General features: G+C 47.4%; 1 protein-coding gene across 6 annotated transcripts in view; it reads right to left on the reverse strand.

Annotated features, from left to right (window-relative positions):
• Positions 1-2,656: 2,656 nt before the first annotated feature.
• MORC2 (MORC family CW-type zinc finger 2) overlaps positions 2,657-21,505 on the reverse strand; it is a 48,259-nt gene continuing 29,410 nt past the window's right edge. For 3 of the 6 annotated variants that reach the window (XM_027670503.1, XM_027670499.1, XM_027670504.1), the window contains 16 exons: positions 20,647-20,729; positions 19,659-19,744; positions 16,546-16,686; positions 15,961-16,115; positions 15,705-15,833; positions 14,337-14,442; positions 9,052-9,184; positions 8,670-8,744; positions 8,181-8,558; positions 7,641-7,781; positions 7,491-7,545; positions 6,432-6,573; positions 5,924-6,115; positions 5,737-5,830; positions 4,403-4,591; positions 2,657-3,521 (listed from right to left, as the gene is read on the reverse strand). In XM_027670503.1, coding sequence (XP_027526304.1) covers positions 3,453-3,521; positions 4,403-4,591; positions 5,737-5,830; positions 5,924-6,115; positions 6,432-6,573; positions 7,491-7,545; positions 7,641-7,781; positions 8,181-8,558; positions 8,670-8,744; positions 9,052-9,184; positions 14,337-14,442; positions 15,705-15,833; positions 15,961-16,115; positions 16,546-16,686; positions 19,659-19,744; positions 20,647-20,729 — 2,168 coding nt within the window. In that variant the 3' untranslated portion in view covers positions 2,657-3,452. Of the gene's footprint in view, positions 3,522-4,402; positions 4,592-5,736; positions 5,831-5,923; positions 6,116-6,431; positions 6,574-7,490; positions 7,546-7,640; positions 7,782-8,180; positions 8,559-8,669; positions 8,745-9,051; positions 9,185-14,336; positions 14,443-15,704; positions 15,834-15,960; positions 16,116-16,545; positions 16,687-19,658; positions 19,745-20,641; positions 20,730-21,505 lie in introns of all 6 variants that reach the window. The other 3 variants (XM_027670501.1, XM_027670502.1, XM_027670500.1) reach the window with 3 other exon arrangements.

Below are 21,505 nucleotides of genomic sequence, written 5' to 3' on the forward strand. Positions count from 1 at the left end.
AATTACCTTGTCCTGGCTGGAACCAGGACAGCAGGCTTGGAGGAAGCTTGGAGGCACTTCTCCTCAGCTTTGCTGATAGGAAAGGGAACACGAGGATAATTCAGGAGCTGACCATCTGGTCCCACCCTGTAGGAGGCGTGTCCAGGGGTGCGGGGGGGGGGGGGGGGAAGGACCCAGGGCGAGGGAGCTCAGGGGACATACACTAGAATCTATATTCTCATTGGTTATAAGGTCACATGGTTTTAAGGGATAAAAAGAGCACCAGGTTTGAATAAATTTCTCTTTGGCCACCACCCCAGCTGGGAGCAGACTCCATTTCTTTATTATACAAAGATCCAACACCACCCCACACAGCGGGCACAGCCATTTAAGTCATGAATGACCAGAACTCTAAGATCATGAACACATGCAGATGCTGCTAAGAGGGATTTCAGGATTTGAAGGTACAAGTAGATCAAGACTCCCTGGGTCTTGAAGACCAGAAAGACTTTCTGGCAGGGAAGGTTGCTACGCCTTTTGGGCAAGGCAGTGGCAGGAGAGGAGGCTTGAGTGTTCCCCACAACCATGTTATAGATGGCCAAAAGGCAGCAGCACCCAAAGCCCGTATGGTCTCTGCTATGGACTGCAGGAATTACTTGCGAAAAAAAAAAAGTTGATTCCATTGCCATAAAATCAAATCCCAGATCTGATACTGGTGACATGGAATTTCAAGCCTCCACTTAAGGAACAGCAGCAGTACACAGTCCTGTGAAGATGTGCAGGCAGGACCACATCCCACATACTGGGAGAGGGATCAACTGCCATGAGCTCAGAGTCCTTGTGTCATTCTGCAAGAGAAACTGGGCGAATCCATGTCAGGTGGAGGATCACTGACAGAGCCCTCGAATTTCAGGGTGGCACTTCAGCAAGGGAAGCAGCATGGACAACTATGGTCCAGCCGTCAGGAGCCCCCAAGGGCTGTATGCTACAGCAGGCAAGGCACTGAGGCAATGTTGGCTTGAAAAAAATAGTCACAAGTCCCCCAAGTTCATGTTAAAAAAAGGTCTCTTTATTAACTATAACAATGCCCTCCTTAGTATTTCTGCTGTAAGAAACAGCTGAAAGTGAAGAGGAAGACTGAGAGAAGAGCTCAGGTATTGACAGGCTTAACCACAGCACAGAGGTGTCATGGCAGGGTGGCAGAGAGGTGATAGGTTCTTGATGGCAGCTGGAACAGCCTTTGAAATGTGACAGGGACACCCCTGTGTTATGCCATGGAAGAACACCCGCAGAAGTGTGCGGTGCAGAGCTGTGGGACAGCCTCCACTCCTAAGAGCTCTGCAAGAAAAGGCCCCGAACAACCTGGTAACAGCTATGGAATGCATCCAGCTTGGAGATGGCAGTTTGATTCCCTGCTGGAGGCATTCTGATCCTATGGGTTTTAAAGGTGTTACTAAGAACTGATGTTACACACAGATCTGCTTAACAAGGTTCCAAAAACAAAACCGCGATAAAGAGGAGGAGGAGGATTGCGGAGAAGGATTGCCAGGAAGAGTTTGAGAATGAAAAACTTGTTTTATTGGCACTTAAAAGTTCTTGGCTTGCTTTTCCTAGGAAAAAACCTTGGAACAAGGTCCAAAATAAATGAAATGCAATAAAAAACAAGAGTTAACACTGGAAATGAGAAATTATACAGAACAGAGGGAAAAACCCAGAGTAGCACTTTCCTATCAGGAGTAGAAGTAGGGAATCAAACTGTGCCAGAAGCTCAAGAACTGTGTAAGAGCTGTTAGTCCCATATTGGTGCCCCCTGGGTGTCAGGGATTAAAGCCTGCAATTTAACAAAACTTGGTTCTCTAGAATGTCTGCTGGTTCCTGGGAAGATTTCTTCTTTCACCTTAATAAAAATGCAGCTTCTCCAGAGAGATTATTTTCATCAGAAGCACCAGTCTGTCACCACAACTAACAAACCTCCAGTATGCGTAAGGAAATGGAGACCAGCAGAGCCTGCTTCTCCAGCTAAGAAACACTGCCTCTCTGTGATGAAAGGTGTACCGGGACTGAGGAATGCTCCTTACCTTCATATACTGTAGGATGTTGGGCCCAGATTCCAGATGGAAGCAGTCAGTTTCACTGTGCTGTGACAAGCACCTGGAATTCAGATAATGCGCAAAAGCCTTCCCTCTCTCCTGCGGTGTGTAGAACTCGGGACATCTTCAGGACTAAAAACAATTAGTGCTAACGATTTTCTGTGCAACAGACATTTAATTTGAAAGGGTTTTTTGCAAAACATCTATTATACATCCAGATGCCAAGTGAACCCCAAAGGTCCATTCCACCTGACCCCCCTGATGGTGGGCAGCTCTTGCTCACGCCATGTACCTCCAACCACCTGGCTGGCAGGGGACTCGTTTCTGAGTGAGAGTCCATAGCCACCTTGTCCTAGCAGGCCTGAGAAGCTGCTGACCCGCTGGCAAACTCAGACTGAGTCCCCTTGGCCACAAGTGGCCTGCCAGGAGCTGGCTGCAGCCAGAGGGCAAAGGACAGGTGTTTTCCTTGCTGCTGGCACTGGGCCAGATGCCATTCAATGGTGTAGGACTCTGAAGGCTCCAAATTCCAGCACTTTAATAATTACCCAGAAGTGCACGTTGATCAAAGCAACACACACCTGAGGAGGTGACAACAGAACAGGGGTCACTTTATTGTCAGGTGGTTGAGTTCTTCTGATGTTGCAATTATGTCTCAAAGAAACAGGTGACTGCAACAGAGAACCAGAACTCCAGTGTTCTCCCTTTGATGCTCACAGCCCACCACGATGGCCCAGGAGGCCCAGGATCCTCAGCCTCTTGGCTGTCAGCATGGTGGCAGTTCCACTTGCTTATGGTGACCTCCTGTTCAGGAATGTGCCAGCGCCAATCCCCCCGATCTACTGAGGTCCCATCCCCTTCACTCATGCTCATACAGGGACATTTCCTTTCAACAGCTCAAATTCATGGCTTGGCTTTCTGTAGCCCAAGTTGAGTATCTTCCACGTCTAAGTCCTGACCTTCTCTGCCAGAACTCAAGGTTTATTTTTTAGTTGCTGCCAAGTTCTTACTGCAGACAACCTGCTAGGCAGGATGCTCTGGGCTCCCAGGCTTAGATGCAAGAAGGGTACTCACACTTTTACATCACTAAAAACGCAGCAACCCACCCATCGTATCAGGCACAGTTCCTATTTCTTTTAAAAATAAATATTTATAAACAAATAAGAAAAGAAAGAGATTCAGAGAACTACAATGTTGAAAATTTTCCTGTCAACAGCACAAATGCTTTTCATGTACAGTCACAGGAACAAGTTGCACACCAACGGGAGCACTGTTTAAAAACCCTCTTCCATCATCAGCTGCCCCAGGCCAACCCTGCAGGAATCCACGTGTCCCACTGCAGCAGCCAGCTCCTCTGCACTTCTCCAGGACTCGTACTGGGGCTGCTCAGTCTCCTTTCATGATCAAGTCCTCGATATATGCATCCAGTTCATCATCTGTATTAATATCAATGTCCTGAAACAAGAAATACCAGTGAGAAGCGAATCTTGAAGAAGAGTGCAAGAATGAAGAACCCAGAGCAGCTCAGCATCCTCTTCAACGTGTGATCTGCTCAGCCTCTATGCCGCAACCTCCAGTACCCATCAGCTGCTGACAGTTGTGGTGAGAGCACCCCCAGCTTTCCCTGTCAGCACCTGACAGACAACATCTGGAAACCTGTCAGTACCTGAGGCTCAAACAATGCACTCAAGTGATGGATTTACTGTGTGGATCTGGATCAAGTTAGGTTTGGTTGAGATTTTTTAGCTTTAACACATTTTCCTAACAGGGAACAACTGCTTCCAGCTGTTTTCAGTAGCTTCTCCATTGGTTGATCCTAATTTTATTTAAGTAGTTTTTTAACTTAAAGTTTAGTTATTTAAGGGTTTTACTTAAATATATTTTTGCTATTTTAATTAAATATTCAATAGCATAATTAATAAATCGGTTTCACCATAAGATTTTTTTATATTATTTGCTTAAAAGTTTGCATTTCTGGAAGGGGTTCAGGATCTGCCCAAGAACGGGGCAAAAACTCCCTGCAGAGCACTGCCTGTGCCAATTCTGCAGCAGAATGCAGAGAACAAACAGAACTTGTGCAGTATGTACATGCCATAACAAATCATCCTATGAGAATTAATACTCAATGGGACCCCAACGGCCTGGATCCCAAGAGTGGGCAGGGACAGCAGCTGTGCACTTGTCTGCTTTTGATGGGCTGAGTCCACGTTGCTCCCAGCTGAGGAAGAGCTGGAGCCCAGTAAGATGCTGGATTGAAACACCTGGAATGCCCAGAAAGGGCTGGGCCAGGTGGCTACTCTGGGGCAGCTCAGGGTTTGCCTCTCTTCCTCACCCACCTCCTGCACTTTCTGCAGAAGGGCCATGATGTTAGTCCTCAGTTTCTGTAGTTTCTCCTCTGTTTCCCTCAGCTTCCTCTCCGAGTTCCGGAGGTTTTCCTCACAGGCTTTGGCCCGGGCATCGGCGCGTGTCTGATATGAATTGCACAGGTTCTGCAGACCCGCCTCATATTGTTTGAAATATTCTTTCTGCAGCAGACAAAACACAACAGATGACATGTTAAGAGAAAGCACCGAGCATCACAAAAACAGCAGCACTCACAGGCTTGTAGAAGAACCAAACTCCCGGCCCCTGTGACCAAATCCTCCCCACAGCATGTCTCTGCACGCCTTGCCCATGCTCACATTTGTATCTGATTTGCCTACTGCAGCCAGCACGAAACTCTAAGGGGTTTTCACATTCTTCCAGTATCAGGACTGCCCCCAAAGCTGCCTGAATTTAGATTAGGGTGCAACGTGTTTTAAAAAGCCTGAACTCACGGGTATGCTGCAGCAAGACTTGACAGCCCCTGTACACTGTGAGTGTCCTTGGTACAGATCACCCAGACAACACAGCCTGTCACTGTGAGGTAGGAACACCTGCACTCGCCAAATACCCCAGACATGACCAAGGTATCCTGTGGAAGCAGTGGGAGTGGTAACTCCAGCAGATGCCTGAGTTAACAGAGAGAAGAGGAGGAGACAAGAGAGAAACTGCCAATACACCCACTGCAAGCATGGGAGTACCAAACAGCACTGGCTTTGGTCATCTGCAGGTGGTTTTTGTCATGTACAGGTGCCTCTTGGAAAGGTCTCCCTTGCTGGTATGTCAGAGGAGGGAGAAGTCAGAGAGGCCAGTTCCCTTGCTCTGCATTCCAGCCAGCACTGGATCTCCCAGTACCAGCTCACAGACACTGGTGGAAGCTCAGCCCCACCTGTTCTGTACCCAGATAAATGGAGGCCATGTTCTCTTCCATTTTTAAGATTGCCTCCCCCTAAGTTATAAGGCAGGGAGCAAAAACTACAGATATGTCTGCATCCTGCTTCTACAAACCTCTAACCTGGCCTCTCTTTTTTTAAAAGTTTAACAATGATAGATAAGAATTTGGGATAGTAGCAGCCAACAGCATTCCCACATAGATGTACGGTAACTAGAAATATCCTGAGACGACTGTCACAAGACTCAGGGCATCTCTCAGAGCTCTCATTCTTTTCCTCAGCTATGTCAGTCTGCCGAGGATCCAAGTCACCTTTTCAAGAGTGTGCTCTTGCATCAACAGTATGCGCATTTGCCATAAGAATGGAATATGTATGGGAAAACCCCAAACTTATGTTCCTAGAAGTAGTGGACTTACCAAGGGAAATGACAACAACCCTTCCGAGCTCATGGAACTCAGCTCATTCTTGGAGATTGGAAAATTTGGAGGCAAGAAGTACCGCAAACAATTCCTGTGCAGGAAAGAAAAACAAAGCCAGAGTTAGGAGTTAACCAGGCCAAAGCAATCAGACTGCAGAGCTCCCAAGGGTCTGCAGTGAACCCACCGAAGGATCTGGACTAGAAGGTCAACTGTTTCTTGGCTGCTGCTGGGACCAGTGGTGTCGGGCTCGATTCTGACGCAGTCTGAGGTAGAAGGTTCAGCCACAACCACCTCCTCTTCCTGCTGTGTGTCTGGAGCCTGGTACTCAGGAGAGGGAGGCTTCATCAGCCTCACATCCTCACTGCCTTTCTCTACCCTGAGAAAAAGTATTAAGGGAATGTCAGGAATCTTCTTCTACATTGGACATATCTGAAACACCATTAATAGCTTAATCAGCACCTGTACCCAAGTGTCACTCAGACCTCTAGACAAACAACAGCTGCCTCCACGGCATGACTGATGGAGTCTGTCATGCCCATTCGTTAGGAAGCCACTGCCCTGTCCTGAGCTCACATGCTCCCTGACATGACAGCAACATATTTGTCTTCAGTTCAGCATCTACGGCAGTAAAGCAGGCCCTTCTTCCCAAAAGCAAAACAAGCCTCCAAAATCCAGTAGCTCGAGATAGTTACCAGCGATCCCGTGGTGTGGTGTCTGTAGGGACATAATCAAACTTCACCTTCCAGCGGATCGCATGTCTGCCCCTTTCCACAGCTGTGACACGGCCCGTGAACCACTCCTTGTTCACACGCACCTCCACATGCAGCCCCTTATCTGTGAGGAGGAAGCAAAGGTGTTTGCAAACCTTTGGCTGCTGAAAAGCACATTCCGTAGGAGCTCTTGAGATTCAGGCACCTCAGTGGGGAGCACACCTGAACCTATGACAATGCCCTCAAGTAGTTCATTTTCATTTTTTTCATGGCTGGGCTTTGCGAACGAAGATTTGGGAAAGGTCTCTACCCACGTTTGTCACAAGTGCGCTGGTGGCTAAAAAGACCAATACAAGACAGGCATGTCCGGTTGCAAAAGGCCCTCAAATAGTACAGACACCATCAAAACACAATAGGCACACAGCTCAGCTCTTGCTGAGAAACATTAAGATGCATGAAAATGACCTGGCTTTCCAGACAGAAGGTTTCTCCTGTACTCCAGGTTGTTTGACATGGGCTTTCCAGGCTCGTGAAAGCCTCTAGGACAATTTGCCACATGTCCCTAGTTTCCAGACAGCTCCTTGGAAGCATGCTGAAGAGATGCCCTTCTCTGGCAGAAGGTGCAGTACCACACTGGCTATCACCTTTTTTGGGGTGTCCCAGCCCCTCTTCTCTCACTGCAGTGCAGCAGGTCTGGATACAGTCCTGAGCATTTGCCAGCTGGCACGGCTCCACGATCCACTCAGGAAGGGTGAACATGTCATCAGTTATACCCCACAGCCCAGTCCCACACCTGTCAGCATGATGCAGCCCTCGACCACAGAGCCTCCCACGCCACAATTGCCTCTGGTCTAATCAAAGGGTTCCCAGCCAAAATGTTTCACGCAAGTTAAGGTCATCTCAGGGTCTGGGACTCAAATTTACACTATTTCTTATTCAAAAAGCTCATTACTGAAATCACACGTTTAACTGATGAGTCTAGTTCTGCAAGTTCTTTTCTATGTCAGATAACCAGCAGCAGCCCAATGGCTCTTTTCTCACCTTTTTGAGCTTTCTTCAGTTCCACCAGCTCTTCCTCTCCAGCACTGTCTGTGAGCTGGGAGCAGAGAGAGAGCTCACATTAGCTGCCTCCCACCAAGATTATAAACACCTGACAAGTACCTTCTACTGGGGAAAGCAGCACACTCTCACCTCCACTACCACCTCATTGGAATCCTTCTCTTCTTTCACTGCCACAAATTTTCCTCGTTTTGTCCTCTCCTTTTTGTGCTCCCCCTCCTCCTCAGACCCATCCTCTGGGATGTTCAAGGTCCTCTTCCGAGTGCTGGAGGCCTTCAGGAAGCAAACAAACTCAAGCTGTTAATTCCACCCTACTATCAACCAAAAACCTTCTTTCCGCCAAGTTAAAAACAAAAAGAAAAAACGCCCAACATCCAGTATTTAATTTGGAAGTTAATCAGCTTTTCTGAAAGGTTTTAGAGGTGCTACGTGATCATGCAAATGCTCACCCCACCACTTCACATTCTTTTTTTCCCAAAAAAACAATCTGGCCTAACAGGAGAGAGATGAAACAAGTCTTCTTGAGGGGTGTAAATGGCACCCTAACCCCAGAGTAAAGTAAAAGTTCTCGTCTTGCGCAGGGCCCACAGTGCACATCTCATGGGACAGAGCAGGCAGGCTGAGCAGGACGGTGGGTGAGGAGCTGAGGGGTTTTATCCTGTTGATTCTCACCTGTGAGCATTTGCCAGAGGCAGATTTCTTTACTGCTGGCACCTTGGCAGCTTTTGGACTGGGTGTCTCACGTGGGCTTTTAGGGCTCTGCAGGCCAGCAGAGAGGGACTTTGTGGCTGTATCTGGTTTGGCAAGAGTTTTTAAAGTGCTGTTAGACTTCCCAGATGTCACAGTGTTCTGGTGTGTCCTGGAAGTGCTGGCCTCCTCTGTGAAGAGCGTGCTGGCCAGCTTGGAAGAGCTGGTATTTGAACGATCTGAAGAGCTCTTTTTCAGCTGACTGCTGGACTTGGGAGGAGGTGAAGATCCTGGTGGTCTGCTGGGAGCGTTCTTGATTACATCAGGCAAAGGAGGAGATCGTGGGCGCTGAGGTCGAGTGTGCTGGAACAAATGTGGGTACAGAGAGAGGAAGGGTGGCAGAGTGAGGAACTGCTGTTCAGAGCAGCTAAGGAAGCACGAAAGAGTAAAAGCCTACAGCAGTATGCCATTTACCTCTCCTGAAGGTCGTGCGGTCACTTCCAGAGGCAGTTTCTTCAAGTCAGCTTGAGATCGAATTGGAGTGGTTTTCTATTTAAAAAAAATAAATCAGAAAGGTCATCTTTACAAGCTGCCAGGTGGTGCCTGAACCCAGCCCAACAGTCTTCCAGGTTAAAACCAACAATTATAAGAAAGTGTGTTCTGTGTCCTTCAAGAGACAGATGTCACTCCCGTTTTCCCATCAGAAAATGAAATGCAAGCTTAGATGCTCGTCTTCTGTTATTAAAACAAACCCTGCCCCATGAAGGAGCACAGGTGGCATCAGACTCAGGAGCATCCCTTTGCACTAGGAGGTCCCTCAAACCTGCTTTGCTTAGCTGGAGACCTCCAGACTCACCTGCAGAGCTTCCAGTTTTTCCTGCTGCTGGCGGATTTTCTCTGTCAGTTGTTTCTGCTTTTCCTCATGTGATTTTGAGTCTTTTTTCAGAGTTCCCAGTGGTACCTTCTGTTTCTGCTCTGCAGCCTCACATCTAGCATGGAGGGAAGGTCAGACAAGATCAGCAAGAATGGCAGAACCTGTGCCATTCTCACACAGGATTGCCCCAACATCCCATCCCAAATGTAGCAGGAAAACCACTTTCCTTTCTGCAGTAGCCACAATCCCAAAAGCAGTAGTTTTCTTCTTGGGAAACAGATATGATTTAAGGAGCGAAGGCATAGTTGTTAATAAAATGCATTTATGCTGGGAATCACCAATTCAGAGCCCAGGAACAGCTGTGACTGGTTTCTGTTCTGCATCTGTACTCCAGACTTTTTCAGCAATTTTCCTTCCTATCAGCTTATGTCTTCATATCAGTTCCTCTTTTTACGGACTTCCTTTCCCTTCAGAAAGGAAAGCACAGTACTAGTAACCCATGACTAAGACATCATCCCACAAGTCTTCCAGCAGCAGATGCCCTCTGGCTTGCCACCCTAGGCCACACTCTTTCCTTTGCAATATCCTGTAGCTATTTGCTTTTCCCGTCCTGTTCAGCCTATGGCCTACAAAACAGTGGTGAGTATCCTACTCCCCCAGGTCCTCTCAGGTGCAGAATCCTGGAAGAGTCCTTGAGAGAGGAGGAAAACACAGGTAGGAAATACTCTCTCAAGTGGACTGGCATCACCTTTAAAGTGCTAGCTGAGCAGCTGTCCCTCAGGAGCACTGCCAGAGGAGAAGGAGGGGACTGAGCAGTGCCCAGGTCACCTCCTGTCATCAAATGGAGTCATGGACAGACACATCAGGATCAGCCCAGGTGGGGCAAGGTCACGCAGGGATCGTGTGAGACAGGAAAGCAGCAGCACCGAGACAGCCCCTGCACAACACAAGAGATCCAGCAGATTCCACACTGAGGCTGAGCCAAGCTGTCAACCTGCAGGTGTGAACCTTACAAGTAAAAGGAGGACCTTGCTCTCACTGTAGATCACTCAGAGCTCCAAGATGCTGAGGAGAGATGATTTCATCAAGATCTCTGATCCTGAACCTGCCAACTGATGCGATATCTCCCAGTCTGCCAGATACACATGGGGATCAGCTTTGGAACACAAGCAGCAGTTTCTCCATCAGCCTCTGAAGCACTGCTGGGGCATTTTCCATGGAGTAGTTCCATGTGTCATCACTGAAAAATGACTGTCTGACACCAGAGCTGCAGTTTCCAAAGATAAAGCTGAACAAGTGGCACTGTACACAGGTTTCCCAGTGGAGGATGAGTCTCCCAGCCTATGGCATTGCCTGAGGCTGGAAGCATTGCCAAGTTGTGTCTTACAGCACACGAAAGAACGAAAGCGCCATTAGTTCTTGGACAGGAAAAATTCAGACAACTCACAGCATTCAAACCCACAGACTGTATCACTGGAGGCAGCAAGTCAGAACAAAGGAATTATCTTGGTAGTCAGAATGGCCAGGAACTCAGGACCCAGACTCTGGTGGTGCTCAAGAAGCTTTGAGACACAGAGTCATCTTCAGCTGGTGCTTCAGCCACCAGTTCAAATACCATTTAGGACCCAAGTGGATGTCAGGTAGGAGAAGAGAGGCAAGCAAGCCTGGCACTGCAGTGTTAACAGGCATGCTGCCTTTCCCATGACAAAGTGAACAATGGTGGCACCTAGTGCTGACCCCAACACAGACTGTGGCACTGGTAGGGGTGATTGCTTCACATGACAGAGACAGAGGAAGGGCATTCAGCTCCCATGATCTGAGATAACATACCACCAGCAGCCACTGAGGTGTAGGTGGACAAACCAGAAGGCTGGGGAGCAGCTCAGTGCCAACAGCAGACACTGTGCCAAGGCAGCAAAAACCACCATGTGGTCTCTGATGCCAGGAGAGTCTCAACACCAGCTCTGACACTGCTTTATTTTCGATTTGGCTGAATGACACTCTGCACAGACCCTCATGGCACACCAGCTTGAGGACCCCACCCATGGTGGCTGTGCTTCTCAAATCCTGTTATCCTTCAGGCACTACAAATACCAGAAATGGTCAGGACGCAGAGGTGAAGGTGTTCAAACTCTTTGCACAAGGACATGGCAGGAAAAATCAGGCAGTGCAGCACTTGGAACTGGTCCCAGCTAAAAGCCAGATGAGTGCTGGAGCAACTTCTGCTGAAAATCTTCTGCCTCGTGTAAAGGACACAACTGCACTTGTTGCTGGAAAGTACACGAGAGCCTACTCAATCCAAAAATGTTCTGGAGTTATTTATTCTCCAAGAGTAAGACTATTGAGATCCCTTCTGAAGCTGAAATGACCAGAAGTTTGGATCACCTGTGTCAAGTGCCTCATCTGCCCTTTCCCAGCTCCCTGCATGGGGGATATGGGATGGCACAACATGCACTGCAGAGACACTCAGGCTCACTCCAAAAAACATCCCAACATCCATCTCACATGAAATGCAGCCAAACCCCCCACCCACTGAATTTTCATGGTATTGTAAATACAAAATTTAAATTCTTTCATGAGTAAATCAAATTCCTGGTAGGTGACATGATGAAAACCCTGTCTGCACACAGATGGAAGAGCACCAAGGCAGGTGGGGGGACCTGAATAACACCCTTCCATGGCTACTCCCAGGCCATTCCAGGAGCCACCAGCCCATCTAGGGTCCATTTCCACAAGCCCAGAGGCCCAAGGCAGTTTAGGGGATGCAAACTGGGTTTTCTGGGAATTGGGGAATGCAAATCTGTTCAGCAGAACAGATACTCCATTTGGGCTACTGCCCGGGCTGTCCCAGGGCAGCCTCAGCCCCAGTGTCCAATCAGTGGGAGCAGTCCTCTGAAATATCTTCTGGACCAATGGAAGGCACCAAAAGCAGGGAAAGAAAGGGACTGAGATGATTTGGGGAAGAACAAACATGGGAAAACAACGAAATAATAGACTAAAAACGACCAGTTGTAAATAAACCATCAGCTGGTCAGGACACCTCTGTAACCTTATGTCTCCTCTTTTCCTGGGTGAGGGGCTCCATTCCACATATGCACCTGTGTAGAGTGGTGCGAGTGCCACCAGCTGGAGTGGGACCACTGATTGCAGGGGCCCATGTGCCTGAGTGCCACCAGCTGCAGTGACTACTGGCGTGTGCACGAACATGAGTCACAGCAAACGCTGGGCCAGAGGAGCCAGCCAGGAGGTGACCTGGGAGCAGGGGGAGGGGGTGTCTAAGGCTGACCTGCAGGAGCCGACTACCGGAGGGACCAGGGAGTCCTGCCTGATAGAGATGGGTATGGGGCCGTAGGCAGAGCTGTGGGTGTCTCTAGGCAAGAAGAACCTGGGAAGAGCAAGGATCTCCATCTGATCAGGATGGAAAGATGCTCAAGGTGAGACACTGGGAGGTTTGTAGTGTGTATGTTATGTGTAACCACAGGAGGTCTGTACCCCTCACTCCCTGGGACTGCAGGCTGCAGGGCCCATTTATGCCAGTGCAAATTATCAGAGAGACAGGGGCCAGATATGGACATGAGTATTTCCACTAGTGGTCCTTCATCCTGACCAACCAAGAGGGAAAAGGATGAGGCTGCTGGTGCAGTCTGTGTTAGTGCTGAGAGCGCCCACCTGTGCTGATCTGCGGGGCTGGACGTACATGTCTGTGTACACACATGGTCTGTCTATGTTTGTGTGTGTGTGTACTAGCAACACCTTCCCAGCTTTGCTATTGCTTCCATCTGAAAGGCTGGATATGTGGCAGCCCCTCCTCAGGCTCCAGGCTCAGCCCTGCCACAGCAGTTTGGCCAGAAACAACCTTGGCACAGCCACACTCCTCAGAGCTCCACAGCAGGACACACACGCATGGAGCAACAGGGAAGTCAGCATATGTATTCTTCCAATGGCACGCGCCAAAAGGAAGAAGCCAGAAAATCAGTACTGTCAAATAGAAACATCAACACTGTAGCCTTTTCAGCCACAGACATTAAAATTTTTATTCCAATTAAAAGCTACCACCTGGATTCATCCCCTTTGTTATTAAGCCCTGAGCCAAGGCATCTGAATTTCAGCAGAGCGGCTTCCCTCCTTATCACAGTCAAGAATGGGCTTCCAGCAGTGTTGCTCTCCACAGAGAAGCAGCCTGGAGCAATCATTTTCCTCACTCAAATAAATTACGAGATTCTACCTATGTTTTATAACCGTAAAACTCATCGCTGGGAAGTGCTGCTCCCTCAAGCATGCATAATGTCCCCCCTGGGCTCACCCCAACCCAGTGCAGTTGCTGCAGTCTGATGGGTGGGAGCTGTAGGAGCAATAAAGACAACTGCAAAGCCCCTCTGAAGATGCGTCACTCCCCGCCTTCACCATGACAATTCTCCAACTGCCATCTATGCTGCCTATGGCAAAATTAACATGATCTAAGGCTACAGTAGTATTTCCAGTGCCAGTGTAGAAAAGCCACAAAGGATCCGAATTTCACCAAATCACTGGCTGAGGCTGGAGGCAGCTCTGGGGTCCATCTGATCCCACCTCCTGCTCAGGCAGGGCCAACCAGAGCCAGGGGCCCAGGACCACGACCCGGAATATCTCCAAGGATGGAGAGTGCACACCTTTCCTGGGCAACCTGGGCCAGGGCTTGGTCACCCTCACAGGGAAAAAAGTGTTTCTGACATGCAGAGGGAGTCTCCTGTGTTCTGGTTTGTGACCATGGTCACTGGTCCTGCCACTGGGCACTAGTGGAAGAGCCAGGCTCTTTCCTCTTTGCAGCCTGCCTTCAGGTGTTTGTATACATTGATGAGAGCTCCCTGAGCCTGCTCAGCTCCAGGATGGACAGCACACACTGCTGCCGGGGTTGTTCCTCCTCGGGGACAGGACTTTGCATTCTCCCTGTTGAACCTCAGGAGGTTCCTGTTGGCCCATTTCTCCAGCCTGTGCAGGTCCCTCTGGATGAATTCGTGACCTCCTGGTTTGTGAGCTGCTCCTCCCAGTTTGATGTCATCTGTCACTTGCCGAGGGTGCCCTCTGCAATTTGCACGTCACACAAATGTCCACCAACATTCAGCTCTACATGTCATCACTGCCTTTTCATAGGCTGTGAGCACAGTTTAAAGGTACCAAATTACTGCCAATCCCTCCAACTATTCTCAAAGACCAGATGACCAGAAAAAAGCTCCAAACGTACAGGCAAGACACACTGCAGAAAAGTCTTAATATTAACTGATTCTTACCTGTCTTGTTCAGGATCAGGGTTCATGGAGCACACCCAGCTATCAGGGTAGTTCTTCTCCACAGAGCTTAGCTGGAACGGGAGAGTCCGCCACTTCAGACATACATCTGTCACATAGACACTTTGCAAATTAGAAATACACAGTCTGACACACAACGTCATTTTTTCCCACAGCCCATTCAAAGCCCAAGTATCACACTAAAGTGTATGCAACAAGATTAGTGGCCAAAAAAAAGTGAGAAAGTCGCAGGATACAGAGTCAATTCTTGCTTCATGCTCACAAAATGCTTGTATGAAACCCTCAAAGACATCCCTAACAAGAATGCAATGAAGCCTGGCATCAACTGATACCAGAGGACCTCACGCTCCTGCTGCAACAATGGCATGTACAAATCAGTCAGAACAGCCAGTCCTGACATCATGGCTCAGCCCAGCAGTCAGGCTGTCTCCTACCGATACCAACACAACAAAAGTCAGAGACTTATCCACTAAAAGAAAAAAAAATTATAATAATTATTACAGTTTTGATGAACCAGGAACACTTTGAGAGTATTGCTGGCCTACCAGGAAACCAACAGCTTCACAAAATCAAGTTTTGCCAGGAAAATCCAAATGTCCTTAAATCAGACTCTGCAAGGATGTCAACATGGGAGGACAAGAAGAATGAGAGTAAAGCCTCTCCTTTTTGGTAGGAACTTTGAAAGGCCTGAGAAAACCATCAAAGTAGAAGAGCCTAACAAAATAATTCCACAAGAATGGCCTCCCATTCTTTTCTTACATCCTCATCCCCAAGTCCTGGGGAGAAAATAAGGGAGTTTGGTGTCCCTCTACCAGGAGACAAAGTGATAGTGTTGAGCTCTCCCTAACCCTAGCAAGGGCTTACCCAGAGCCGTTTAGAGGTGCAAAGAAGAGAACTTGCATTAAATTCCAAGGAAACTGTAAAACGTTACCTTTGTGCTCACACCCAGTACTGATCAGCAGGTTAGTGCATTAAGGTGTAAATTACTTGGCCACTTCCCATTGCCTATGGGGAAGTTTCAGATTTTACTCTGCTGCTGGGATGGGTGGCTTTGACCAGTTCCAGTTCATATGACATTTCTGAGCCCACTCTCAACAGTGCTACTGGCCACACCTGCCCCGCTCTGCCAGGGGATCTGAAGAACATCACAGTTAGTGAACTGTGCAGGAAAGGAGCCTTATGCCAGGATGTCACAGTGTACCATCATGTGCAACTCACAGAGAAGACAAGCCCTAAGAGGGGATAACGATAATGAAGGCCATCTCAAATGTCCTACGCATTTAGCTGCTCCCCAGCTGCAGCCAGGAGTGCCCCTCCTTCCCCAAGGAGGAGCAGCCAGATCGGACGCACCGCACTGAATCGTGGTGGGGATCTCCATGGCTCTCCGGCGCTTGTAGCGTAGTTCACTAGATGGAGGCTGGTTCCAGTTTGCTGATAAATAACCAAATTCATCCCAGAACTTGATGATACCTCTCTGGGCTGGAAAACAAACCACATCCTGCTCAGTACGGAGCCATTACCACAAAATCACCACCTGCACTCTTGGCTGCCCTCCAGACACCCAAGTTTCTCCTTCCACCCCCTGGTAATCATGAAGCTTCATTACCTATAGCAACATCCTTCCAATACTGAGCCAAATGCTCTCCCATGGCCTTCAGCAAGTGTCGATACTCCTTGGCATCAGCGAAATCTTGTTTATTATGGGTTGGCTCCAGAACCAAATAGGGCACATCGACCACACCCACCACTCCTCCACATGCCCTAGAAGAGGAACACACAGTCACAAACATTAAACTGCCAGGTTTGCAACCTGAGCCATCATACAAAAAGTAAGGTGGGCTCAAATATTTGTATTTGCTGTCAAGACCTATTTTCCCTGTCCCCAGAATGAGGCACTATTGGTATCAGCACTCATCAGTGCCACACGCCAACATTGAGCCCAAGCACCTCATACTGCTGCAGGGATGACCAAAATCCATGTAGAGAACTCAATACCAAGAAACCGGGAAATATTAAGCAGTATTAGACATAATTTATTTGTCAGAATGCAAACTGAAGGCTGACAAAATGAACAGGCCTCATGCTCGTGAAGAATGATTAATGCATAACCAGGTTATTGCACAACCTAAGTTAGATGTAGAAATGTGCTAGGTTTAAGCAAAAAGACTGCAGAAAAATTTGCAAGACTCACATGCCGCCCTCCAGCTGCGGGCCCACCTTCTCATACATCTTGATCAGCCGACTACAGTTATAAATGAACATGCCATCCAGCTCACGCTGCTCAATGTTCACCCCAAAGATAAAATTCAGCTCTTTGGGTTCCTTCAGTGCCCTGGAAGGGAACGAAACAGAGCCTCAGAGATGCTGAAAATAAAGCATATTATGTATTGGTGTTAGAGAGAGGGTATGGAAATCTGGCATCCTTGAGCATTAAATTAATCCTGTAATCTCCTATTTCTGAAAAATACAAGGCAGTTGTTGAATGGGCATTACAACTGAACATGAACAAAATAAAAAAACTTTGCAATACAGACACTATTTCAGGATGGACAGACAATTATCCATTTGGTTGTGTTTTCTCCTTCAGAACAGATTCTGGATTTTACTTCAGATGTGTTTGTTCAAAAAACGACAGCGAACTAGTTTCATGAGAGTGTTGTTTGGTACAGACTGGTCCTTTCCAATGCTATTTTGGTTTGTATTTTCCAGATGCAGATCCCTGCCTAGATAAACCATGAAAATTCAGATTTTGATACAAAACTGTAGTCTTGATTTTCAGATTCTGGAAAGTTCACCTAATTCCAAGTTTTGAAAGGCTGTTCCTTAAGTTGGAAAGCTGGAGGATACAACACACAGCCTAAACAGACCTTTTTTTTCTGTCCTGCCAGGTTATCAATTTGCATGATTTCTCCTTTATCTATGCAGCCGATGACTCCAACAAAAGTTGGCCTCAAATATGTTTGTGAGCACATATGGATTTCCGAATCTGAACCTTTGGTTACCAGAAATTCTGTCTCCCGCGAGGCAGAAAGCCTTGAGATTGATCTCTTTGTGCTATAAATCAACCAAAATCCCTGTGTCTCACAAACAGAACTACTGCTCTTTACCAGATTAAATTAATCAGGTTCCACAGTTTCCCTGAAACCCACACTGAGGATTTTTCATAAGGAGGATCCTCAGCTTCAGGCTGAAGGTATCCTCAAATGCAAGGTCCAAACCTGTAATTACTACAAGGCAGAGCCTATACCACAGTCCTGCCCACCTCTCTCAATTTTGACCTCACTTATATCCCCCCTTCCACCCTCATAAAGTTCTTAGCACTTATGTGCTTTATCCTACTTAGGAATTTGATTTCTGCTTCAGTGGTTAGTTGAAGATAGTGGAATTCTTTAAAATGTTCTGCTGTCTACTAATATCAGATATTAGGAGGACCTGAGCTGTGCATGCTCGAGCCCTGCACTGTGATCACCTGCATATATGAGATGTAAGTCTGTCTTAATGGTGAAACACCTCAGAATAAATCCCCAAAATAGACTGAATTCATATTCATTTTTGTTTAAGGCCATCCTCCCCCACACAGATGTAACAGCACCCTGTGTTACACCTTCCTTTAAAACAGGTGACTATAATACTTTTCTAGGAAAACATCTGTAATAGCAATTTTCAATACTTTTAAATCTAAACTTTTGCCAATAGGGGTTTTCAACACTGCCACCTGCTGAGCTGAAATGTGACCCTTTGGTCCCAGCTCATCAAGGTGGACAACTGTGATTCAAGAGCATGAGGAGGTGTGGCAAAACACCCATCTCAGGGATTCATTTTCTTTTTCTAACTTCTGGAAAAGGATGTAGAGCCTTACATTTCAAGTAATACCATGCACTCCCCCACAAAATAGGAAGGGCATCTCCTCATTTTTATCAGAGAGGACAGGAAGTCAAATTATTATCCAAACCATGGAAAATTAAGTGGTGGTTCAAAAGCCAGGGATTTCATTACTAAGAATTTAGTACTTGTCCTATCATTTGGACTTATAACCTGATCTTATGCAGGCTTTGGAAAACAGAAAGCACTTCTTTCATTGATGCACTCAGCACCAGAGAAACAGCAGAAAACTGTCCTAGGACACCCTCTGTAACTCAGGAGTTTTCCAAAAGGTGACGGGAACTGGTTCATATGGAAGGTTTCCTATTATACACATTTTTCAGGAATTTCTTCTGTTTTCTGGATGAAGTACAAGGTTGTGGAAAAGCCTGACCTTCTGAACTGTCTCTGATCACCAGTGATGAACGCAGGGACACAGGGAAAACCATGTGCCTGCCCAGAGCTTTTTTTTGAGGGTCAGCTTATTAACAGGAAAAAGTATTTTGCCCATGGGCATAAGGGGCAGAAGACCATTCACAAAATTTTCCTTTACGCACTAATGTCACCAAACTCAAGAATTAAAGGACAAACTGTACATGGAAAAGTACGTGGAAGCTGAAGAAATAGTTTCTCCCATGAGTTTCTACATCCTTCAGATCTCAGCCCTAGCACTTTTAAATTAAAGCTGTATTTCTTTCCTTTTAGCATTTTAAGATGCATTAGATCTATCTCTGGCAACAAGTCTGGGATAGTTCTGACCTAGGCAGCCATGTAAACTAGCATGCAAACAACCAGGTGGGAAGAGAGACATGCTATACGCAAATCCCCAACTTCCTCAGACTCAGCATTTGTTTTAAGAGCATTTGTTTCTGGTTACCACTTAACTTGAGAAATGCAAAAAAAATGTATATAAAGAGTGAAATATTCCTGTGAGTACATCAAAAGCCAAAGTTAATTGCAATCAGACGTAAACTAGAAGCAAATCTTCAAATTTCACAGCACTGACTACAACAAAATTCAGCATGTTTTCAGAAAACATCCCTACAATTCCTAAAGCTGTTTTCATTGTAACTTGCGAACATTGGTTCACCAGCCTGAATCTTACCTGCAGGTGGAAAAGTAAAAGAGTGAAAAGTTGATGTGAAAACCAAGTAAACATCTACAGCAAACAACTTAACCCACGCACCCACATGTCTTTCAGCAGATAAGAGGGGAGCAGCAGAGGTAACCAGAATAGTGACCTAGTTGCTTGGTTTAATAGCCTGGGCATACTGGATGCCCATGGATATTTAAGCTTTGAGCTGAACTCCTCCTCCTCCACCACACGCACAAAGCACAAGAGACATCTGAGCACCTGGGAGCGAACAGCCACGGAACTCCAGAATTTGGAAGCCCCTGCACTAACCACTGGGAACTCTAGAGCCTGGAAGCCCCTGCACTCACCGCTGCTTTGCGTCCTTAATCCTTTTCTTGACATCAGCCTCCCGCCGCATGGTGATGGCTGAGTTCTGGACCTGACGCAGCGTCATCTGCAAAAAGGCATAGCACAGTAAAGCTGCTGCTGGGAAATTCATAAAATTCACTCAAATTATGACTTTTTTTCCCCTTTCAAAAAAAATCTGAGAAATCGTTCTAAATGTAAAAGAATTCATGACGGGTGGCAGGTGACAACCAGCATGACTCCACATGTAGGGCAGCACTTACCCTCTGTAGTTTAAGCAGCTACACAGTTGCTTGGAAGAAAATGTCTAAATGTAATTAAAGGTCCCAGGAAACTGAAACTAGAGGCAACTGAGCACAGGGAAACAGCACTTGGATACTGTTGTTTCCATCTGATGTCAATAGGAAGCCCATTGATTTTAAGCTGGTGTCACTTGCTGACCCTCTCGGTATCCCTGCCAACCCTCCTCCCCCCCTGCAGCACTGGGGTTCAGCCTTGCCCCTCTCAAAGCCACAGTCCCACCGGGAGGAAGCAAAGAGCCCCTCTCCAAAAGCCCCTGCCCAAATGCCTTAGAGACAGCTGCACAGGCAAGGGGGAACAGCCAAAAAGCCCCCAGTTCTACTCCTGTTCCAACACCTCCTGTTCCTTAGGCCTCTTCCACAGAGTCTGACAGCAAACAGCATCTGGGGCTTAGAGGTCACCTTCCCACCCAGGATATATGGGGGGCGTGGGCAGGGGAATGCCAGCATGCGTCCCACTTGGGCCAGACATCAAGTGCAGAACGTGAAGCACGTACAGCGGTAAGGAGATGATGGAGCTGCCTGAACGCTGCTGGCAGCTCACCATTGACTGGAGTCACCACCAGCACACAGGATGCTGCCATGGGGGGGCTGCCACAGGTGCTGCTCAGCCAGCACTGCTCCACTGCCAGTGCTCTGAACCGTCCCTCAGTGCCCAAAACAAACCATGCTGCTAAAGCACAAGGCTCACCCTGGACTCCCGCGTGAGATCCCCTCCAAGGCGCTGCTCAAGGACACGAGCTTTGCTCTCTGCCTCACGAGCCTTCTCCTCTGCTGAAACACACAGGGACAAGGATGATGTCAGCCAGTCAGTACAGGAGAGCGATTCCAGAGAGCCTTTGCTGCACGGATGTGTTACAAGGGTACAAAGAAACACAAAAAGGTACAAAAATCAAACCTTACATGAGAGGGCCCCACCAACACAGCATCTCAAACATGCTCAGAGGTCACAGTCAACACTGTCACAATTGCAGGGATAAACTCTGCAAAAGCACGTTTAAAGGAAGGATCCTAGAGGAAGTCAACAAAGAACTGGAAAGCATAAGGATACCAGTGGCCCTGCCCGCTCTGCCTGGCAATGATTCACAGAAAGACTCTCACAAAAACAGGCTTGAAAAGGAATTCCAAAGAGATCATTTTCTTGCAGAGATGAAGGGAAAAGACTACTCTCAGAAATGCTTCTGTCTCTGATAATAGCTAAATTTTGCCTGGAAAAGGAGAAATCTGTGCTATCCACGAAATAGGACCCAGCGTTCTGAAAACCTACCCTGTACCTGATCCTTGCATGCAAGAAACTTAATACATAAAAGATACTCCCCTTTTCACTTCTTTCCTAGAGCAAGAGGAATGCTGGCGATAGGCGCACACAACCCTTATATCGCTTAAGATTCATTCAATAAACCTCATTTTCAGCAAGGAGAATGGATTGAGAGCAGCCCTGAAAAGGACTTGGGAGTGCTTGTGGGTGAGAGGTTGGACATGTCCCAGCTGTGTGCACTGGCACCCAGAAACCCCCCGTGTGCTGGGTTCATCCCACAGTGTGGGCAGCA

This window comes from Neopelma chrysocephalum, unplaced genomic scaffold (genome assembly GCF_003984885.1).
Source record: "Neopelma chrysocephalum unplaced genomic scaffold, ASM398488v2 Primary Assembly neopelma1_96873, whole genome shotgun sequence".
Classification (NCBI taxonomy): domain Eukaryota; kingdom Metazoa; phylum Chordata; class Aves; order Passeriformes; family Pipridae; genus Neopelma; species Neopelma chrysocephalum.